At 39.2% G+C, this 19,747-nt stretch overlaps 2 protein-coding genes across 11 annotated transcripts in view; one reads left to right on the plus strand and one right to left on the minus strand.

Annotated features, from left to right (window-relative positions):
• OARD1 (O-acyl-ADP-ribose deacylase 1) overlaps positions 1-19,747 on the minus strand; it is a gene marked incomplete at its 5' end in the record, with an annotated part of 34,776 nt that overhangs the window by 13,404 nt on the left and 1,625 nt on the right. For 7 of the 10 annotated variants that reach the window (XM_083445970.1, XM_083445976.1, XM_083445975.1 and 4 more), the window contains 4 exons: positions 14,537-15,073; positions 16,375-16,487; positions 17,743-17,801; positions 18,148-18,292. In XM_083445970.1, coding sequence (XP_083302096.1) covers positions 14,971-15,073; positions 16,375-16,487; positions 17,743-17,801; positions 18,148-18,292 — 420 coding nt within the window. In that variant the 3' untranslated portion in view covers positions 14,537-14,970. Of the gene's footprint in view, positions 1-14,536; positions 15,074-16,374; positions 16,488-17,742; positions 17,802-18,147; positions 18,293-19,320; positions 19,442-19,747 lie in introns of those variants that run through there. The other 3 variants (XM_083445977.1, XM_083445978.1, XM_083445973.1) reach the window with 2 other exon arrangements.
• APOBEC2 (apolipoprotein B mRNA editing enzyme catalytic subunit 2) lies at positions 2,351-13,632 on the plus strand. The gene is made up of 3 exons (XM_083445923.1): positions 2,351-2,725; positions 10,306-10,853; positions 12,374-13,632. The coding sequence occupies exons 1-2, from the start codon at positions 2,580-2,582 to the stop codon at positions 10,844-10,846; spliced, it is 687 nt and encodes a 228-aa protein (XP_083302049.1). The 5' UTR covers positions 2,351-2,579; the 3' UTR covers positions 10,847-10,853; positions 12,374-13,632.

Consider the following 19,747-nt stretch of genomic DNA (forward strand, 5'->3'; position numbering starts at 1 on the left):
TTAAAGCTCAGCATTGATTCGTGCAGCTTGGCTGGCTCCAGTGAAAGTTAAAGCGGCAAGAATGATGGGACCCTGGTTAATCCAGCAGTCAAGAGCTTCCAAAAATAAAGTGGGTCAGAGGGACACGAGAAGGGGTATGGAAGAGTTATCACTCATCAGCTCAGGATTCCCATCCCCACAATTCCTCCCTAAAATGTCAAAGGTGACAGTGATTGGTCTGGGGTGCATAGTAACCAGGGAGGGGAGAAAAACAATATGCTTCCTATGGAAAGTATTCCATACCATTGAAAAAGCTGATCATAGATTGCATTATAGCCCCTGTTGTCTCTGTCTCATTTTTATAACAAAATCCAGTCCAAGAGGCAGTTGTCAGGTGCACAACGTCTGCTTGCTACAGAGGCCCAATGAAATCACTGCTGCTTATGCCACAGACCAATTGGTGTGTAAGTTTCTAGGTAAGTGGTCTTTTTAAAAACAGTTAAAAGGAATGGGCGGAAATCTCATATAGGTATGAATGGAATTTTGTTGTTCTTAAAGAAGCAGCTCAACTTTTTAAAGCAGCAAAAATCTCTAAAGATGCTGGGTTCTATATCATATAATAATGCTTTTGACTGCTTTGTGCAAATAGAAAGCACTTCTGTGCATCCACCCAATTTTCATGAATCCTCCGATCTTCTGCAACACTCTGCATCATGATACATATTGTTCTGGAGGGCGCCCCAACTCTCAGGAGCAGCTTGGAGCAGGGAGAGAAGTGGCTGCAGTAGATAGGGACAGGTCAGTGAAAACAGAATGCATAGCCTTGCAAGAGCAGAAATGCTTTCTGCTAGTGCAAAGCTGCTCCCTGTTGATAATTCCACTTTTCATACTATGTTCATAAATTGTGAAGTGTGAATGTGAGGAATACATATTCTCAAATACTTATACTGTGCAGGAAAACTTGATTTGTTGAAGGACATTTGTCAAACACTGGAGAGTTGAAAAGGGTTTTGGACACTGGGGAGCTGCTGTGTGGTTCCCAACGAAACATACCGGGGGGTAGGGAGAAATAAAAATGTAAGAGAGCGAAACGTATAGTTAACTGTTAAATAAAATCCAGCATGAACTTATTTCAAATATTGTCTTGCATGTGTTATTATAAAAATGTATGTTGGAATTTTTCAATCTTTATAGTCTAAATTCTACATGAAAGGTATTCAAGGCAATCTCCATCCTCAGGAAGTTTTGGATAGCTCAGTGCAGAGCAATGCAGACATCCCAAACTTTTGCAGGTCAAACTAGCTTGTAGGCAAGCTATATATTTTTTCAGAATGCATGTACAGCTTACTGAGCTCCAATAGGCAAAATCTGCACATTTCACATCACTTATTCCTGATCTGGACCCAAAACCACTGGGTTCAAAAAAATTAGCCATTTTTATACTTGTTCAAAACCAGCTGTGTATTCCCTGCCTCAAGCAGGCTCCTATTCTCAACTCATCATCATCAGTATCATTTCCCTTTGCCCCAATCTACATTCATTTTTTAAATATCAAATTGCACCACGGCAGTATTGGTCCTAGTCCCCTCACTGCAATTCCACCTGAGCAAAACATCTCCAGATAGACTGACTGCGGAGAAGAAAAAGCAGCCACCTAAAAGACATAATACTTCTCCTATATATTCCTTATTAACTAATGCTATCATATTCCAGTGTATTGGAAACTTCATAGATCCTCAACAAAAGGCAGACCCTGTACAATGGGTTTACTCTCAGGTTTGAGAACAACTTCAATCATTCAGATTATTTTGCGCTAGCAGAACATCTCCCCCAACATACTTTTGGTATGTGGTGCTGATTCCAAACAACTTTCAGTCTGTTTTTCAGTATATTCCCTAGGGCAGAGGTAGCTAACTTTAACAGCATCTGTAGGGTCACGTCTCCCTTCATTCCTCACTACTGGCCATGCTGCCTTGGGCTAATGGGAGTTGCAGTCCAATAACGTATGGAAGGCCACATCCCTGCCCTATGAAAACAGGCATTTTAAGAGATACAATTTTCATATGTATGTAAAGGTTTCAACAAAAGGCCCCATCGATCTTTGGCTCAACAACCAGTCCATTTTTTAAAAAAAGCTAACAACGGCATTGTGCCTTCCTCCTCCTGTCTAGTCTGGAAAGGTGGGCACTCAAGGGCAGGAGGAGGGCGTACTGTCCAGGGACACTGGTCAGTGACCAGCCTTGCTTGAAGCCAGTTTTCCGTCATGGCTGTGGATAAATAGGTTACTTCTGCATTCAGGATTTTCCATCCATCATCCGCCCACACTGAACTCGTCACTTCATACTTAAAATATAAAAGGGAGGCAAGGGAGAGGCCACAGCCAGAGTGAAAGTGAAGAGGTGACATCCGAGAGTGCTGGAGTCATCCTAGCCTGCACCCAACCCTGTCGTTGCTGCCATTCCATATATAGCTCCTGACAACTGTGTCTGGGGCTGGAACTTCCAGCTCTCCCCACCACCACCTCCTGTCACATTTCTGCATCTGAAGCCTAAGCACAGCTCTTGGCCCCGCTGTAGCCTTTGGACATCCACTGCAACAGGATGGCTGAGAAGCAGGAGCAGCCGCAAGCCTCCCAGAATGGTGAAAAGGCTGAAAATGCAGAGAACGCAGAAAACGCAGAGAATGCAGAGGAGGCCGAAAAGCCACAGGAGCTGGAGGAACTGCCACCCTTCGAAATCGTAACAGGGTAAGAGGTCTGTTTTATCCCATACTCAACGGCAGAAAAAAACACAGAAGACAAAAATATTTTTGCAGAAGTTGGCCGCCGCAATGTTTGCAGGGTTTTGTTTTTTTTAAAAAAGGGTCTGCCTCAGGTTCAAGGTTTTACTGCTCTGAACGACGACCCATATTATTTCTAAGCTTTGTGGTGCAATACAGAGATTTAAATGTTATTCAAGCAGGATGAACTCACAGCAAGTATTTATTTTATGATTATCATTTATGGCACTGAAACTGTTATTGTCCCTCAGTGGGGGAAATGCTCACCTGTGGGCTTAATCATATTGCAAGAGGTTGCTGGCTGTGTGCCCTCCCACAAGCCAGCAAGAATGTCATGCATTTGGTTAACCTTTTCCACATATGCAGCCTCATTAAAATGAAAAAAGAGGAAACTTTCTGAGTAGGACTAGAGGGACTTTGCATCTATTCCAACTCTGAAACGGAGAGTTATAGCTGCAATTTTTGGCTCGTATCTAGGCAGATAAAATCAAATTGTTTAAAAAGACCAATAGCAGAGGTGAACGCTAAGTCATCTGAGAGATCTAACGGGTTTTTAAACAATACAGTAGGCATATAATGCAATCAGAAAATCTTTAAACATAGAGATTGATTCATCTAGAAAAACCTTTTGAGCCACTGTCTTTAAGCATTAATAATATTTATCACAGTACCATATAAGTGTGATACTTACGACTTCAACTACAATATGTAGTGAGGAATTCATCAATATTATACACCTTTATCCTCTTACCATGATCTCTATGCCATGATAGTCAGTTCCCAAAACAAATCAAAAGTGGTCATAAACTGTAAAACAAGGATCTGAATTTGCAGGAATAGCAGCTTAGCTAGCAATTTGAGTTTGAAACACTGTTTTACGCTATGCTCTGTACTGGTGTTGCAGAGGAAAAGAATGAGGCCCACCCAACTAAATGCAGATGAATAGGGCAAGGTGCTAATCCCCAAGACAATGCTTTGTTACCATCCAGAGTCTAGATGGCTCCTGGTTGCAAGTTTCATACACTTATGCTCTTTTGATGAGTATTACCATCTCATTCTATTATATGGAGTTAAGCCACTTCTGGGTGGAGCTATGGTTTAAGGACTAAATGTTATTCATTCCTTGGTCTCTACCAGAAATAGCAGCAAGAGAAACTGTAAATATAAACTTTTGACACCACTAATTGCTGAATTATTTGGGATTAGGTGGCCAAGGCTGTAATCCTACTTTACACTGTTACCTGGCAGTCCCATTGGAGCTAACTTCTGAGCAGACATGCACTGGATTGTGCCATAAAGGATCATGGTGCATATATTAAAGACACAACTGTTTACAGAGGCATGTCTTTGATCTTCCGACCAGATGGAATTGTTTCATTGCGCATTTCAGTTATGGATGTTTTTATTTTAATGTTTCAATTATATCGTTTTATTGTGTATTTTAATTTTGAATGCTTATACATATTTTAATACTTGAACAACTGATTTTTATACAAACTACTTAGAAGCCTATTTGGCATTAAGTGGTATATAAATTTACTTATCAATAACAACAGCAGCTTCATGCTACCATATGTGTCTCATGTCTCTCAGCCTGGGTAGCTCAGCTGGTTAGAGCTTGGTGCTGATACCGCCAAGGTTGCAGGTTTGATCCCCGTATGGGACAGCTGCACACCCCTGCATTGCAGGAGTTTGGACTAGATGATCCTCAGGATTCCTTCCAAATCTACAATTCTATTATTCCAATTGTTTATCAGTTGATTGTGACACAAAGCAAATAGTTCTGATAGCTTTACTAAAATGGCAATTGAACCATGGACCTCTGGGGAGTTGGGAACGGGCAGTGTTATTGTATTTCTGACATTTATACACAGTCTTTCTTCAAAGGAGCTCAAGGCGCTGTACATGACTACTCATTTTATCTTCACATCAATTTCATGAGGTAGGTTAGGTTTACAATGACTAGCTCAGGCTCACACACAGTAAGCTTCATGGCAAAGTGGGGATTTAGATCTGGATCTTGACACTCCTAGTATGACACTGCACCACAGCACTATAGCTGTGTGCAAATACTGGATTATTAAAAATAATAATGCTGTTGAGATGGACATTATTATTGTTGTTACTACTACTGCTGCTGTACTACAAAAACCAGGATACACTATTTCAGCTCTAGCTATAACCTCAGTTTTGTAAGAATGAACACCAACAATTCCATCTAGTCCAAACCAAAGATGTTTTAACAGATCTGCACAGTAATCCCACTCCAGTGCAGAGAAGGGATAGTGTGTAATTCAGTGGCAGTCTAGAGGGCATTTGCATCCATAATGTCTTAGCTTCAATTCCTGGCATCTTCAATTAAAAGGATCAGGTAGTAGGTCTTAACTAAATAACGAGGAACTCTGGCAATTTACACATTAGCAGCTTAAAATGTAGCAAGGCTGCTTTGCCCTGCTGTGTTTCAAGTTGCACTTGCTCATTGATGTACATACCAGATATGGGCAGGGATGTCTTCACCTGGTGCCCACTGCCTGCTTGGCTTCCCCATGCCTGCAACCCACCCAACCCCGGAACTCCTATTCATGAAGCTGCTCGTGTGCTGTCATTGGCACATGCATAATGGCTGTCTAAAATGTAAAGATTTCAGTTTAACCAAGGGAATGTGGCTTACATTTCCAAATTGGACAGATGGAAGCTGGTTTGAATGAAGACATCAAACAGCAGCATTCCTCAGGAAGCTACAGGTTGGATGTGGATTGTGCCAACATCACATGTGTATATACACAACTTCAAACACTAGCAATAGAAGTTCACTGGAGCAAGGTCGTGTATCCAAAGCTATAAAGCCGAATACTAAAACCTTCATATTCTGTTCTGAAGATGCTCATTGTTTGTAACTTATTGTAATGCTTTTGCTAGGTGGAATCATACCTTTGCATGAGGTGAGGCATTCTGCCAGTATAATTTAAACTACTATCTTGTAGCATGCCCAGTCTTTCAGAGAGACATCCGTGTTCACAGGCTCAGATAGCGATACTGCCACTTAGTATTACAATATTTAAGCATTCTTTCCAAAGAATTTCTTGTTGCTGATTTTTAGGCTTTAGTAGGCTCAATTTCAACTTTTTTTAAGAAAATGAACTAAATATAGGTTTGAAACAAAACAGGCTTGCCGAGAAAATATACACCGGTGACATATTCATATGAACTGCAATTGGTACCTCCAAAGTTCTTCTCATCTCTGTCAAATGAGAAGCAGAAGGTAAAAAAGTATTATTTGCCTAAGATCAAAGGAGTTCATAGTGAGCTGAAATTTGAAACCAGTTCTAAGTTCAATTAACTGCTTTCCATGGGTAAGGTAAGGCAATACAAGCAGGGCTGGATTAAAACTGTTAGAGACCCTATGCACTGAAAAAATTAGTGCCTCCATATGTATTCAACACAAGAATACTAAACCATATCCCCCCACCCACATGTGTGTGTCTGTAAGGAAAAAATATACCGTATTTTTTGCTCTATAAGACTCACTTTTCCCCTCCTAAAAAGTAAGGAGAAATGTGTGTGCGTCTTATGGGGTGAATGCAGGCTGTGCAGCTATCCCAGAAGCCAGAACAGCAAGAGGGATTGCTGTTTTCACTGCGCAGCGATCCCTCTTGCTGTTCTGGCTTCTGAGATTCAGAATATTTTTTTTCTTGTTTTCCTCCTCCAAAAACTAGGTGCGTCTTGTGGTCTGGTGCGTCTTATAGAGCGAAAAATACGGTAATCAAGTACAGAACTCCAAAAACATCAAAAATAAAACATAGATTTATTGCAACATATGATGGGATCTTATTTCCTTGCATTATTTTGATCTTTGTTATGCCCCCTGGTTTAGGTGGTGATAAGGAATAAAAAATAAAACAGAAAAATGGGGGAAGAATGTGGAGTGGATGCAAGAAAGTCTAATAAATGCCTGATTTTCCCCATGATGTCTACCTTTTTTTTAAAAAAAATGTCAAATGTCAAATTCTTTATTTTAAAAAAATCTGTTTTTTTGCCCCTTCTTTGATAGTACCCAAGCACATGCTTAGTCTTCATGCACCAAATATAAGAGGATACACTATGAATCCAGTGGTCTCATCAAAGCTTTGAATATCTGCAGCCAAACAAGCAGGGCATTTTCCTAGAATTTTTATTCTTTAAATATCTTGCGCTCTAAGACAACATAACCCCTGCAGCTGCAAAGAGAAATCTCAGATCAAATTTCCTATTTATTTATAAGCTTCAGTCTGATGAAGCCAGTCATCTAGCTAATGAGGGGATTAAAAACACCAAACATACCAGCATTTCTGCCTAATTATCCCATGGCAGTTCAAGCATTTCAATTGCCATTTGTAGATTAGAAAAGCTTCACAGTGTCTTGCCAAGTTTTTTTGATGCTGTCCCCAACAGGTGCAGCAGCTGTGGAACCTGCACTGAGAATCTGACCAATCTTTATAATTAAGAATATCCTCCTATCCCTTTCTATAGTGTTCTAACTCTTCCTAAAGCTGCCATGTACATTTCATGAGACTCCTACAGATACATTAATTTGCACTGCATCCTTCTGCAATGGAAATTAAACCATCAGACAAATAGCTTCAGCCCAAAGGATGGAATAACACAAAGTGCAAATCCTGCTCTCTTCTCTTTGGCAGTGGCAGACTGCTGTCATGATCATGAGGATACCCGATACTGTGGCTCCAAAGTCCCTCAAGACAGCAAGCAGCACGTTGTTTGGCTCTTCATAGTGTTCAATCAGTTCCATACACACAGAGCTTTGTCCTTACAACAAGCCTGTGAAATAGGTTAAGCTAAGAAATTGTGCGCTTCACAGCTGAATAGTGATTTGAACCTAGATCTCCCCAAGTCATAATCTGACACTCTTACATCATACTGGCTCTTATATTACTAGTTTCTCAGACAATTTCACAAATGGAGTTAAGCTAGAAAATTATATAAACAAAATAATAGGGCCTATTACAGTGGGTTGCTGCACATCACCATAATCTAAGAGAGTGCTTCCAGACTCATCTTGTAGAAGGAATACACAGCATTTGAATATTAGAACTGCAAATCAATGAGATATTTTTTTTAAGGAGATATCTTAAGGACAATAAATTCACCAGCACTACCTCATAAATCAACTTGGAATTTCAATTCCAATGTTTTCCAAAAGTATTCCTTGCATGGGAATAACTTAAAAAGTACTCCTGTAAGGGGACAAGGTAACACAGAGAGGATTTAACTACGTTTACAACAGAGCTTTAAATATCCAAATGTCTAGTTTCTAGTTTCAAGGAGTCATCCAATGCAGTAAGATTTATATAGCTCATTTTCTTCACTGGTAAAACGTGGATATATGTATTTCCCAACACTCACATATATAATATGCTCAGTCCTCTTTAAATGAACAGAAATGTGCAATAAAGAAAGAAATAATTAACCTCACATAGCAAATTGGGGGAGTAAGTCAGCCAGCCAGCTATTATGTCCCTTCTAGCCTCAGAACTGCAATGAACTATGAATTTTAATGTGTTGTAGAAGTCCCTTGAGCATTCTGAATCACTATTAGGTTAGAAGAGAACAGCTATTGTTAGGGGCAAGTTGAACAGCACACAAGATAGCTTGAAAGGCAACTATGTCACAGACGTGCGCGTATGTGCTGATTTATGGGACGTGTGGTTTCTTTTCCCCTTGCCCTTTCAGTGATGAATAACTAAGCGTTTCAGAGCTGCAGGGGGCACGAGCAATCTGCTACAATTTTTGATTGCTAAGGACAGAGGCTTCAAAGCCTTGAGGCAAGATATTTTCCAGCACCGAGTTTAGAATCCACACACACTGGAATATGCACTCTGCACTTATGTGCAATTAGGCAGAACATAGCAGACACTATAGAGATAAGCACTACATCCAGCAGTGCAGCTATTTTGGCATCCACAATGAGCAAACAGTTTTCATGGGTGTACCGGGCACTTAAAATCCAAGAAAGTCTAGGTGGTAGCCAATCTAGCACTCTCCAAATATTGTGGACTACAACTTTAATCACTTCCAGCCACCTTGAGTAGTGGTCAGAGATGATAGGAGTTGAAGCCCACCATATCAGCCTGCAACCCCTAGTATACCCTAATGCTACCTAAAAAATTGCCATTCATTTTGCATGTTAAATTATCTGTGCTTTGAAGCCAGTGAACCTGAGCAATTCCATAAAAGATGCTGTACTGTCTTTCCTGTGGTAAACTAACAAACCAAACAATGGCACCTTAAAGAGAAATTGATTGATTTACATTTTGACCCTCTGAAGGCCAAGAGCCTCTTACATCTGGTACATAGACAGAAATATGAAGATGAATTCACCTGGCAGGAAATACAGTGGAGCAAAGCCCAGTTTTACAAGATGGGACTTTGAGAGAGATAAATGGATGCACTTACTTAGATCATATAACTTAATACTCTGTTAAAAGAGCAAAGTGAAATGTTGAAGCCCCACACAGAAGAATGGACATACATAGAGCTGGTTTGATATGCTTCTCCTACTTCAGTGGGAGAAATTCAATGTAGTGCTATGGCAATAGTTCTGTCAGTGCAAGCTTTCCAGCTTGCCAGACAGAACATCCTCCTCTCCGCTTCCCATGTGCTGTTCAGGAGGTTCTCTCACACACTCAAAGGGGGAATGAAGGAGGAGATTGGGGAGGAAGCCCTGTTGTGCTAGCAGGAGCCCGTGCTGGCTTCCGCTAGCGGGACTTGCTAGCTGAATCCCACACAACAGAATAACTAGCTTCTGCAAGGCAACTATCATGGAAGATTCCAAATCTTGACCCATCTATGAGTCAATCAGAGTCTGAACTTAAGCTTGCTGCAGAAAAAGGTCAGAGAAGGTTCTTTCTTAGAGGTACAAATCTCACTATGGGGTGGAGGGAGAGACGAAAATATGTACTGGGATTAAGTGCTAACTTGTGTGCATTACACCAAGAGTAATTCAAGATGAGGCATCTTGGATACAAGAAAGGAGCTAGAAAAGTAAAGGAAGAAGCGAAAAATCTTAATAACCAGTAGATTTAAATGAATATAGAAAAATGGAGCAGGCAAGTGAATAGCTCACTAATAGTTTGTAGATACTTACTTTCAAATCATTTTAAAACCACAAAAGGGAAAATTAGCTTGTGTATATCAGCAACAGATTACTTGAAAAACAGCTGATGCAAACACAACCTGCCCTCTAAGCTGGAAACATCTGACGACTTATTTCCTCCAACTTTTCCCCAATTCCAATAGCAACTCCCTTGTGGTTATACCAAAGCTTTTTCACCAACTTCTACCATAAACCTTCAAATTACTTGAACATGGAATTAAATACTGTATCTTCAGGAAATTTAGTCATTGCCCAATTCTTCTATGTCTCAGGCCTTAAAGGGAATAGCATGGTTACAAACTTACCTTAACACCACCAATAACTGAAATTTATGGATGAAGGAGGTTGTGTGTTATTAGGTGTGTAACACTGAGGCTTTCTTTCACTCTTTTATACAGGGAACGGCTTCCAGCCTTCTTTTTCAAGTTCCAGTTCAAGAATGTAGAATACAGTTCAGGCCGGAACAAGACCTTCCTGTGCTACATCATAGAGATTCAAGGCAAGGAGTCAAAAACCTTACGGGGCTATCTGGAGGATGAACATGCAGCAGCCCATGCAGAAGATGCCTTCTTCAATACCATCTTGCCTACGTGTGAATCTGGCCTACGCTACAATGTTACCTGGTATGTCTCTTCTAGCCCCTGTGTCGGCTGCGCTGAGCAGATAACTAAGGCACTGAAGAAGAACAAGAACCTGAAGCTCTCCATTGCAGTGGGCCGTCTCTTCATGTGGGAAGAGCCTGACATCCAAGCTGCTCTGAAGAAATTGAAGGCAGCTGGCTGTAAAATGAGAATCATGAAGCCTCAAGACTTTGAGTATGTATGGAAGAATTTTGTAGAGCAGGAGGAAGGTGAGGAACCCAAGGCATTTACACCCTGGGAGGACATTCAAGAGAACTTCCTATATTATGAAGAAAAGCTTGCTGAAGTTTTGCACTGAGGTTCAAGTAAGTACAGTACCGTAATGAATTCTGAAAACTAATTTCAGAAAGCTTTCTCCTTTTTAGAGTAGTTTCCCAGACCATCTAACTCATGAAAAAAATACATTTTGTTCTATCCAATGTTAATAAGATAATGCAAAGAGCTGGAGACATTTTTTTAATTTTCCCCATTTCAGAAGAGCCATGAAGTCTATTTCATAAGCTACATGAGAGGTCTAGATGCCTATCAAAACTATTTCTGTATGGCAGATACCCTACACAGCTCCTGTGCATATGTGGAAGACCAACTGCCCTGCCACATGGCAGAAGTTTTGGCAGGTGCCCTGAGTGTAGCATCTGAACAGAAAGTTGGCTTCAAACCATCTCAACCTGTGACTCTTCAGATGTTGTTGCAATCCCAACTACACCAGCCAGCATAGCCAACAGCCAGAGATTATGGGAACTGGAATCTAACAACATATGGTGGGCCAGAGGACCTTGGCCTACAATGACTTGCAGTGGCTCTCCAAGATTTCAAGTAAGAGCCTTTCCCAGCTCTACCTAGGGATGCCAGGGATTATAACTGGCCATGCCTCCAGACCATCACTATTTTGCAGAAGGGATTCAAGCACATACTTAAAATTTAGGCTTCTGCAATTAAAGTGGATTAATACACTGTGTCACCCAAATGTGACAATTCCACATAAAAAAGACTTTTTGCAGTTGTAAATGCACTGAAAAATCTTGGATGAATGAATGAGAAACGGGAAGATATATAAACACCTATAAGCAGTTCAGGATGAATTCTCACTGTTGTATAACCACCCCAGAAGCAAAGCAGAACTAATGTTCAAAAGAGAACAAACATAGCCTAAGCTCCATGTTAGCTTTGTGCCATCAAATCAGAATGAATGCTCAATAAATAGGTTTTCAAGAGGAGCCCTGGGACCTGCTGCATGCAAAACATGTGCTCTACCATTAAGCTATGGCCCCATCCCCTGGGCTGTATCTGCTGCTCTGTCGGAACAGGTAATCTTATTATATTATACATCACAATATACAACAAACAAGTTCTAGAGGCATACTTCAAAAGACATTATTTTTTTCTGCAGTTCAGATTCATTGCTTTGAATCCCATCTATTTAAAACAGGCATTGAAGAAAACAGATTAAAATATTATGGAAAACAAATGCTAATAAAGCAGGCACATGACATTACAGCAAACCTCATCTGGAACCTCATCAGTATACAATCAAAGTCCTATACCAGCTTCCATATCAAATGTCAACAGGAATCTTAGGCACCCCATTCTAAGACAAAGCCTTATTCTAAAACGCAAGATGTGCCACATGGAATTTATGCTAGGAACTTGGCAAGGGGTGAAGAAAAACATCCGGCAAACACCCCACCCCAAGCTAAAGGAGAGCTATTTTATATCATTTTGTCCATTATGCAAGAGGAACAAACTGGTGAGGCATTGGTTATTTTGAGCAATAAAGCCCCGTACATTTGAGGAAAGCAACTCAAGTCTCCCTTTCTCTCCCCAGGGCCAGCGTGTGTGAAGTATTGCCAACCCTATGGAGAGTCAAACATGATATACTTTGACATCTGGGACTCCCCCTTCAGTCCTCCAGAGCTGCTTTGAAAAAGAAAAACAACACCACAAGTCTCTGGTTGACATGTCGCCTTGCTGACTAAAAATACATTTATTATGCTGCATGTAGGCATTTGGTTGTTTGAAATACATAAACCTGCAGTGCTGCTGCTCACATGGGAGGAAAAAGCATTATGCTATGGAATGAAGTTAACAATCTGCAGTGCAAAGCTTTTCATCACTGAAAACTTTAAGCAAAGAAGTCAAACCACACCAAAGAGCTCCTTACCAAAACAATAATGCAAATTAAATAAGTTTAGCAAATGTGGTACTCTTTTATCATTTCAGATCTTCTTTAAGAGAGCATAAAATAAGTATACGTAAGTCCTGCTATTCAGCCACTTGCTATCTGACAATTCACTTAGAATTCACTTAGAATTATGCCCAAATCTTGCTATACACTCTGCAAATTCACTTGTTTGAACAGTCGGCTTCCTTACATGTCTACCCAGCAGGAAATCCCATTACATTCAATGGAATTTACTTTCAAGTAAAGTGGCATAGGATTGCCGCCCCAAAGGTAAAAAACAATGGTCCCAATCCAGAAACACGTGGCAGCTTGAATCCTTCTTTTCAGCATGGCCATTCTTCCATACCAGCTCCAGTTTGGGGAAACATCTGATGTACCTCTGAAGCAAAGCAAGGAACAGCTCATAGGAGGGGTGCCAAAATTCTGGTAGACCTACATAAACCTTTGCATCTGCCTAAAGGGGTTCTCTAGATCACATAATGTATTGCAATATGATGAGAAATGTGTAATAGCATAAACCAGGGGTTCTCAAACTGTGGAACCAGTGTCTGCAAACTTCATTCAGATGGCCCATGATGTGTCTGTAAAAATACGTTTAAAATGCATACTGCATCTAGCACAGTGTGCTACAACAGGCAAAAAAAATATTAAGTGGTTCACCAAGACCCTTTGAGATTTTCATGTGGTCCATGAGAAAAATAGTTCGGGAACCACTGGCATAGATCTCTTAGTTAATAAAGCAATTAATAAAGATTTACAAATTCCCTTCCAAGATCACTGTACTGCAAAATGCTCTGTGATACAAATATGTGAAGATCACATAAAAGGGATATTGATGATTTCAACAAAAGGACCACAGTAGTGACAGATTCTCCACATTAAACATATGGGGAAATGAAAAATTTGCTCCCAGAGCGTTTCTTTATTTTTGCACAATTTCTGTCTTCTGGTACATATATCCTTTCAGGGACACACTATTCAATTAATTTAATGAAATATGCTAATTGGATAATACCTATCTTCTTATATTTATTGCACATACAGATCTAAGGGAAACAACATTTATTTTAATATATACTATAGGAGCTTTTATTTTTCTGCAAGAAGCAACCTTGAAAGCTCTGACCATGTATGGCAAGAACAAGAGCTGCAGAAGTAGAGTTTTGGGCAAGACTGAGAAAAATCCCATGTCAAATATAGAAGAGGTATTTTTTAATAGTTGCTTAATCATATTATTTAATATTGATATGTTCCTTTGCTGCTCAGCAATACCTGGTTTATGAAACAAATGGACTAAATGGAACTGATCCAGAATTCCACATGTATGCCAATATGCACAGAGCTCTTACATATGCAGGATACCCCAATAATTTCAATAGAAGTAGATCAGTGCTGGATTTACATATAGGCTAAACAAACTATAGCTTAGGGCCCCACTCTCTTGGGCCCCCCAAAAAAAATTTAAGGAAAAAACCCCCATGGATGTACATTTTCAAAATATAAGATAAACTTCTTCTTAATTGTATTTCAGTTCAACAATTACTTTGATAAAATACATATTTTGTTATGTGCAAATGGCTTTAGATACCTATTAGGTCCATAAATTACCATATAGTATATATTCAACACAAAAAACAGCAACAATTTGTTGTTGACAAAGAACAGCTGGACATATAAAGGGCCCCATTACCTTCAGTACTTAGGGCCTCATCAAACCTAAATCCGGCCCTGAAGTAGATGTACATATCAGACCTTGTATGTGCACAAAGAGATACAACACTAGTTCAAAATTAAACAGTCCACTCATTCTTGGAAAAGGTATTTTATTTACACAGAATAGGAAAATCTAATTACAGAACAGTACTTTAAACAGAGCATATAAGACCTGCAACAGTTAACCACTGAGGTCCCACAGTTTTCACATTATTCTGAAACACAGGATTGTATAGCAGAAAGTGCTACACTAACCAAAACACATCTATGCAAAGCCTTTACGTCTGTTTGTTTTTAATTTGTAAGTTTGTCTGCTGAGTAAAGTACACTCATCTGCTGGCTAGATAAACATCCCTGAAAGATCCAATTGTAAATTTCTACAAAACACTGTCCATACTTGGACACTAATAATGGTGAGAAATGTCTGGAAGAGTAAAGAAAACTGAAATGAGATCATACCATCATCTTCTTCCAAATCAGTCACAAACACAGATTACAACAGTATAACCGAGCAACTGCCCTAATAATTACAGGGAATAAACTGTAATGCTAACATCTGTATCCTCAAATACTTCTTCAAGCACTGTTGAAACTTTATTCCAATCCAGGCGGTCAAGTCCACACCCAATCCTGGAAGATAAAGAATGCCCAAGTATTCCCACACATTCATTCTTGCCAATTCACCCTTGAGAAATATCCAAAAAAATGCTATTCTGTAGAATTATCATAAAGTTTAATCAAAATACTCGTAATTGCTCCCAAGCAAAGCCAGTTAGAATTATTACTAGTCTCACATACAAATAGCATCACCAAATGAATACACCAGATCTGTCAGTCATGAACTGGTGCCCAGTTTTGAGGTCATGGAGAAATCATGGTCAGGACATCATGAATGGGCTATGCTATGTGCAGCTGCATTTCCTCCTCTTTCTGCATGCTTTGACTTCCTCTTGCTTCCTGCTTTACAGTAATGATAGTACGCCATAACATCCATATCAGGCAAACTATGATTACTGCAAACCATATTATGTCTCTAAATCTGAACTGGAAGTACTTACACCCAGTTTAGAGGTCACCATAAACTAAAAAGAGAGGGAGGGAACAGGCATGCAAAGAGAATACAAAGTCCACTGAACAATAACCAAATCAAGATTTGAATGAAACATCAGAACAAGATGTACATCCATTTACACATGCAACAAAAAATAAAATAAAATAACTAGTTGCCCTCAAAACTGCAGCAGAGTATGTACTCGAATGCAAGAAAGTTAGCAAGCTAAAACAGACATATTATTGGATCATCTAAATATTACTAATGTCGAGATTTCTCGGCATATCATCTATATAATACTCCGGGCTTTGGTTCTGACAATTGCTATTGTTTTCCACAATATTTTTATCAACTCAGAGAGGTGGTCAGAGCAGAGTTTTCTCAAAAAGCATAAATCTGCTCCAAAACACAGTGTTATACGTTGGCCTCAAATACATTCATTTTCTCCTCCATAATTTCTAGACTGTAAACTTAAACGAAGTAGAAAAGGTCATTTCTTTCACACATATGTCATCTGTAAATATATATAGAATACAGTGGTACCTCGGGTTAAGAACTTAATTCGTTCCGAAGGTCCATTCTTAACCTGAAACCGTTCTTAACCTGAGGTACCACTTTAGCTAATGGGGCCTCCCGCTGCCGTGGCGCAGCGGCTGCATGATTTCTGTTCTCATCCTGAAGCAAAGTTCTTAACCCGAGGTACTATTTCTGGGTTAGCGGAGTCTGTAACCTGAAGTGTCTGTAACCCGAGGTACCACTGTACATTTTAAAGCATTTGAAATTTTCCAAAGAATAATAAAATTTTACTATATAAGATATATGTATCATATGAACATTCCAAAATATGTGGCAGTAATTTTCCAGTATCAAATTTGCTTACTTGGGCATAGAAATGCAAGTTACGCCATTATTCATGCAGTGGAGTTTCATAGCTTCCAGACTCTTCTGTAAATTGCCATAGGTAGGTTTATGAAAGTATTTGTTCTTTGTAATCTGAAAGCAAGTGCAAGGTTAAATGCAGATTAGCCATACTTTTGATTAGGCATCTTTACATCCCATGTGGCACATGCCTTCTTAGAATAAGTTGCACTGAATTCAATAGGACCCACTGTCTAGTAAGCATATTTAGGATTGCAGTCTTAGGCTGAAATCTTGTACAAAATTACCTGAGACTAGTGATCTCAGTGGGATATAATTCTGAATAGACACTTAACGGATTGTGTTGCCTCATTCATTTATTAGGTACTTTTAGCCAATACAGTTGATACTAACCATAGATCACATGAATCTATTAATTAGATTAATTAATTTGGCTGCTTAGAGTAGCAAACTGAGACATGTTAAAATTTGCTAAAATCTGGGCCTTCAGGTTGCAATCTCAAAACTAAGTACTTGCAATTTGCATCAGTGTCAGTGGGACGTGTAAATGGCATTATAGCTGCCACACATACATTAAAACCTGGTCCCTGCGATGTTAAAAACACTGAGATTCTGCAGGCAAATATTCTGATTTATGTTTGTTTTATTTATTCTTAAAGGCTCCTGCAAAGTTACTACTCCTGCTGATACCTATTTGTAAATAGCTTTTTTTGAAAGAATGTGACAGAATAATCCAGCCATACTTTGTATTACAAATGCAATTTACAAACAAGGAAGCAAATATTTCAGCTCCTGAGTGTTTTTGGAGAATATGATTCAACTGAATAAACAAACAAATTTCACACCGCTGGGAACCTCTTAATGAAGCATAGTATAACAGCAAAAAGAGAAGATAGCTAATTGTCTATGTAAATATATAAAGAGATATTTTTAAAGGGAAGAAATCTATCATGCTAAATTGCATTTAACACAGTTGCCAACTTAGCTCCAGACAGATATAACACAAATGTGAATACATCCAGTTCTTGAATCACTGTGTGTTTTCAAGTAAGATTTCAAGCAAATGTATTGTCTGTGATCATCTGAATACTGGATGGTACAGACTACTCTGAAATTTACTAAATAACACACCACTCAAACAGCAACTTCAATTTCTGCAACAGTTTGCACTTGAACTCTTAATGAAAGGCCTATGTAAGTGAAAGCAGTTGCTGAAGTTGCATTGCAGCAAGATTAGGTCATTAAGATAAGGGTGTTTTATCTTTCACTCACAAATGAAGAAGCAGAAATACTACTACAGACAGATATTTATCTCCCTGCTAAAATCAGTTCATGTACCCAAACCTTTATCATGTCCTCTGGCTCTTACCAGATAGTACACATATCGATTGTCTCTCTGCAGAACAGCCACATCTCCAGTCTTCTTTTCTAAAACAAATTAGAAAATCTTTAACAGAGCCAAAACTAGGTGTTTTGTCACTTGGGTCAAAGACCCAGTTTGACCCCCTACTCCCCAATGTGTGCTTGCATACATATACATACAAACAAAACACACACCTCAACACATTTATTCATAAAGGGCATAAAAAGTAGGCAATATATCATTTGATTTAGCTTCCCGCAGCCAATCAGAAGCTGCGCTTTGGTTTCCGAATATTTTGGAGATTGGACGGACTTCCAGAATAGATTCCATTCAACTTCCAAGGTACGACTGTATTAGGAACCTAGGTTCTATTTTTTATACATTAAGCATTATTTTTCCTTTACTACTTACTCTGGTTCAAGAGCTCTTGAACACCACCAAACTTTTTCTTGAAAATGGCAGCTATGCCAGCACTCATGTGACAATCCTCACTGATGCAGTGAGCAAGGGAGTCTGTTTCAGGACACGTAAAAAGGTCCCCCTTTATGTACATTATCTGAGGATCAAAAGAAAGAAAGAAAGAAAGAAAGAAAGAAAGAAAGAAAGCAGGCGTTTGAGTCAGAACACCAGGAAACATTCAGTATCACAAAGAGTGCCACCATCTAAGTCACTGACACCTTCCTTTGATCCTGTGCATTTTTACTCCAAGTAAGTCCCAACAAAATAATTAAGGCTTGTTCTTATGAGTGCAAAATATTACAGTCTCAGAACTATGCACACTCACCTAGGAGTAAATCCCCCTTAAGGCAGTGGAACTTACTTCCAAGTAAACATGCACTGTGTTGTGCTGCCAGTATCCACATCAATGCATTCCTGTCTTCATTATACTTAGGCATGTGCTAGGACTAAAGAATTCTGAAATCTGTTTGCAGCACAATCTTTTACCTATCTTGGAACTTTATGGTAAAGGGTTGATAAGAAATCTAATAACATCTACTATATTTACTCCGAAGTAACTCCCAGTGAGTTCAGTATTATTTACTTATACTTACCTGAAGACTTCACTGAAACAAATGGGAGTTGCTTACAAGAAACCTTGGTTAGAACTAGAATACCTGCTTAGGACTTTGTCTTCATAATTAAGTTCTATTACTGTTGAGTTCTAAGTTATTTGTGAGCCATATAAATGTTACACATAAATACTGTGGAGATAGCTAACTAATTTATCCATCTCTTTCTATAGATTTAACTTACTTGGAGTATTCTCATTTCATTTACCAGTTCACAGTACAGTACTTGGTCTTTATACGACTACACAATAAATGCAGTAGCCACTAATTAAGTTTTAACTATGTGATTTCATTTAGAAACAGTACTACCTAACATAAAATCAGTACAAGAACTTCAAGACTAACAATAGCCAGCCTTCCTCTGGCTGCCTGATGTCAGCAATATAGCCAATGTCAACAGTATGAAAGCTCTCTAAAACCACCACACAGTATTTCCTGCTGGGAGTCGCAGACAATTTCCAACTAATGACCTACTGCACACAGGGAGCTACAAGAATGACAAAGCTAAACTCACAACAAAAGAAGCATGAGCTTCTGTTCATACTAAGATGCATGTCTATCAGCCGGACCCTCATTATGTTTACACAGAAGCCACTCTGTTCTCAATGGGATTTGCTTCAAATTGCAGCCTCAATCTGCAGAAAATAACACGAATTAGACAGCTTTCTTTTGAGTGCTATCAAAGTCTGACAATCAGGGATAATTAATTTCTTATACGGGCCAAAATGGAAAATGCCCAAAGCACAGTTGGAAGCTAGGATCACACTGATTCAAAACTCAAATACCTATCCCAAGGAGTCTGAATCTTCTAAGTTTACTACATTATAAAATGTGGATTATGAAAACCTGGCAGATATATTTGCAGCAAGGCCAAATGAAAAATTTCAGCCAAATAGCTGAAAACAAACATTGCTATCAGGCAGGTTTTCTGTTTTGCTTTG

Source organism: Podarcis tiliguerta (genome assembly GCF_965153285.1).
Source record: "Podarcis tiliguerta genome assembly, chromosome: 6".
Taxonomy (NCBI): domain Eukaryota; kingdom Metazoa; phylum Chordata; class Lepidosauria; order Squamata; family Lacertidae; genus Podarcis; species Podarcis tiliguerta.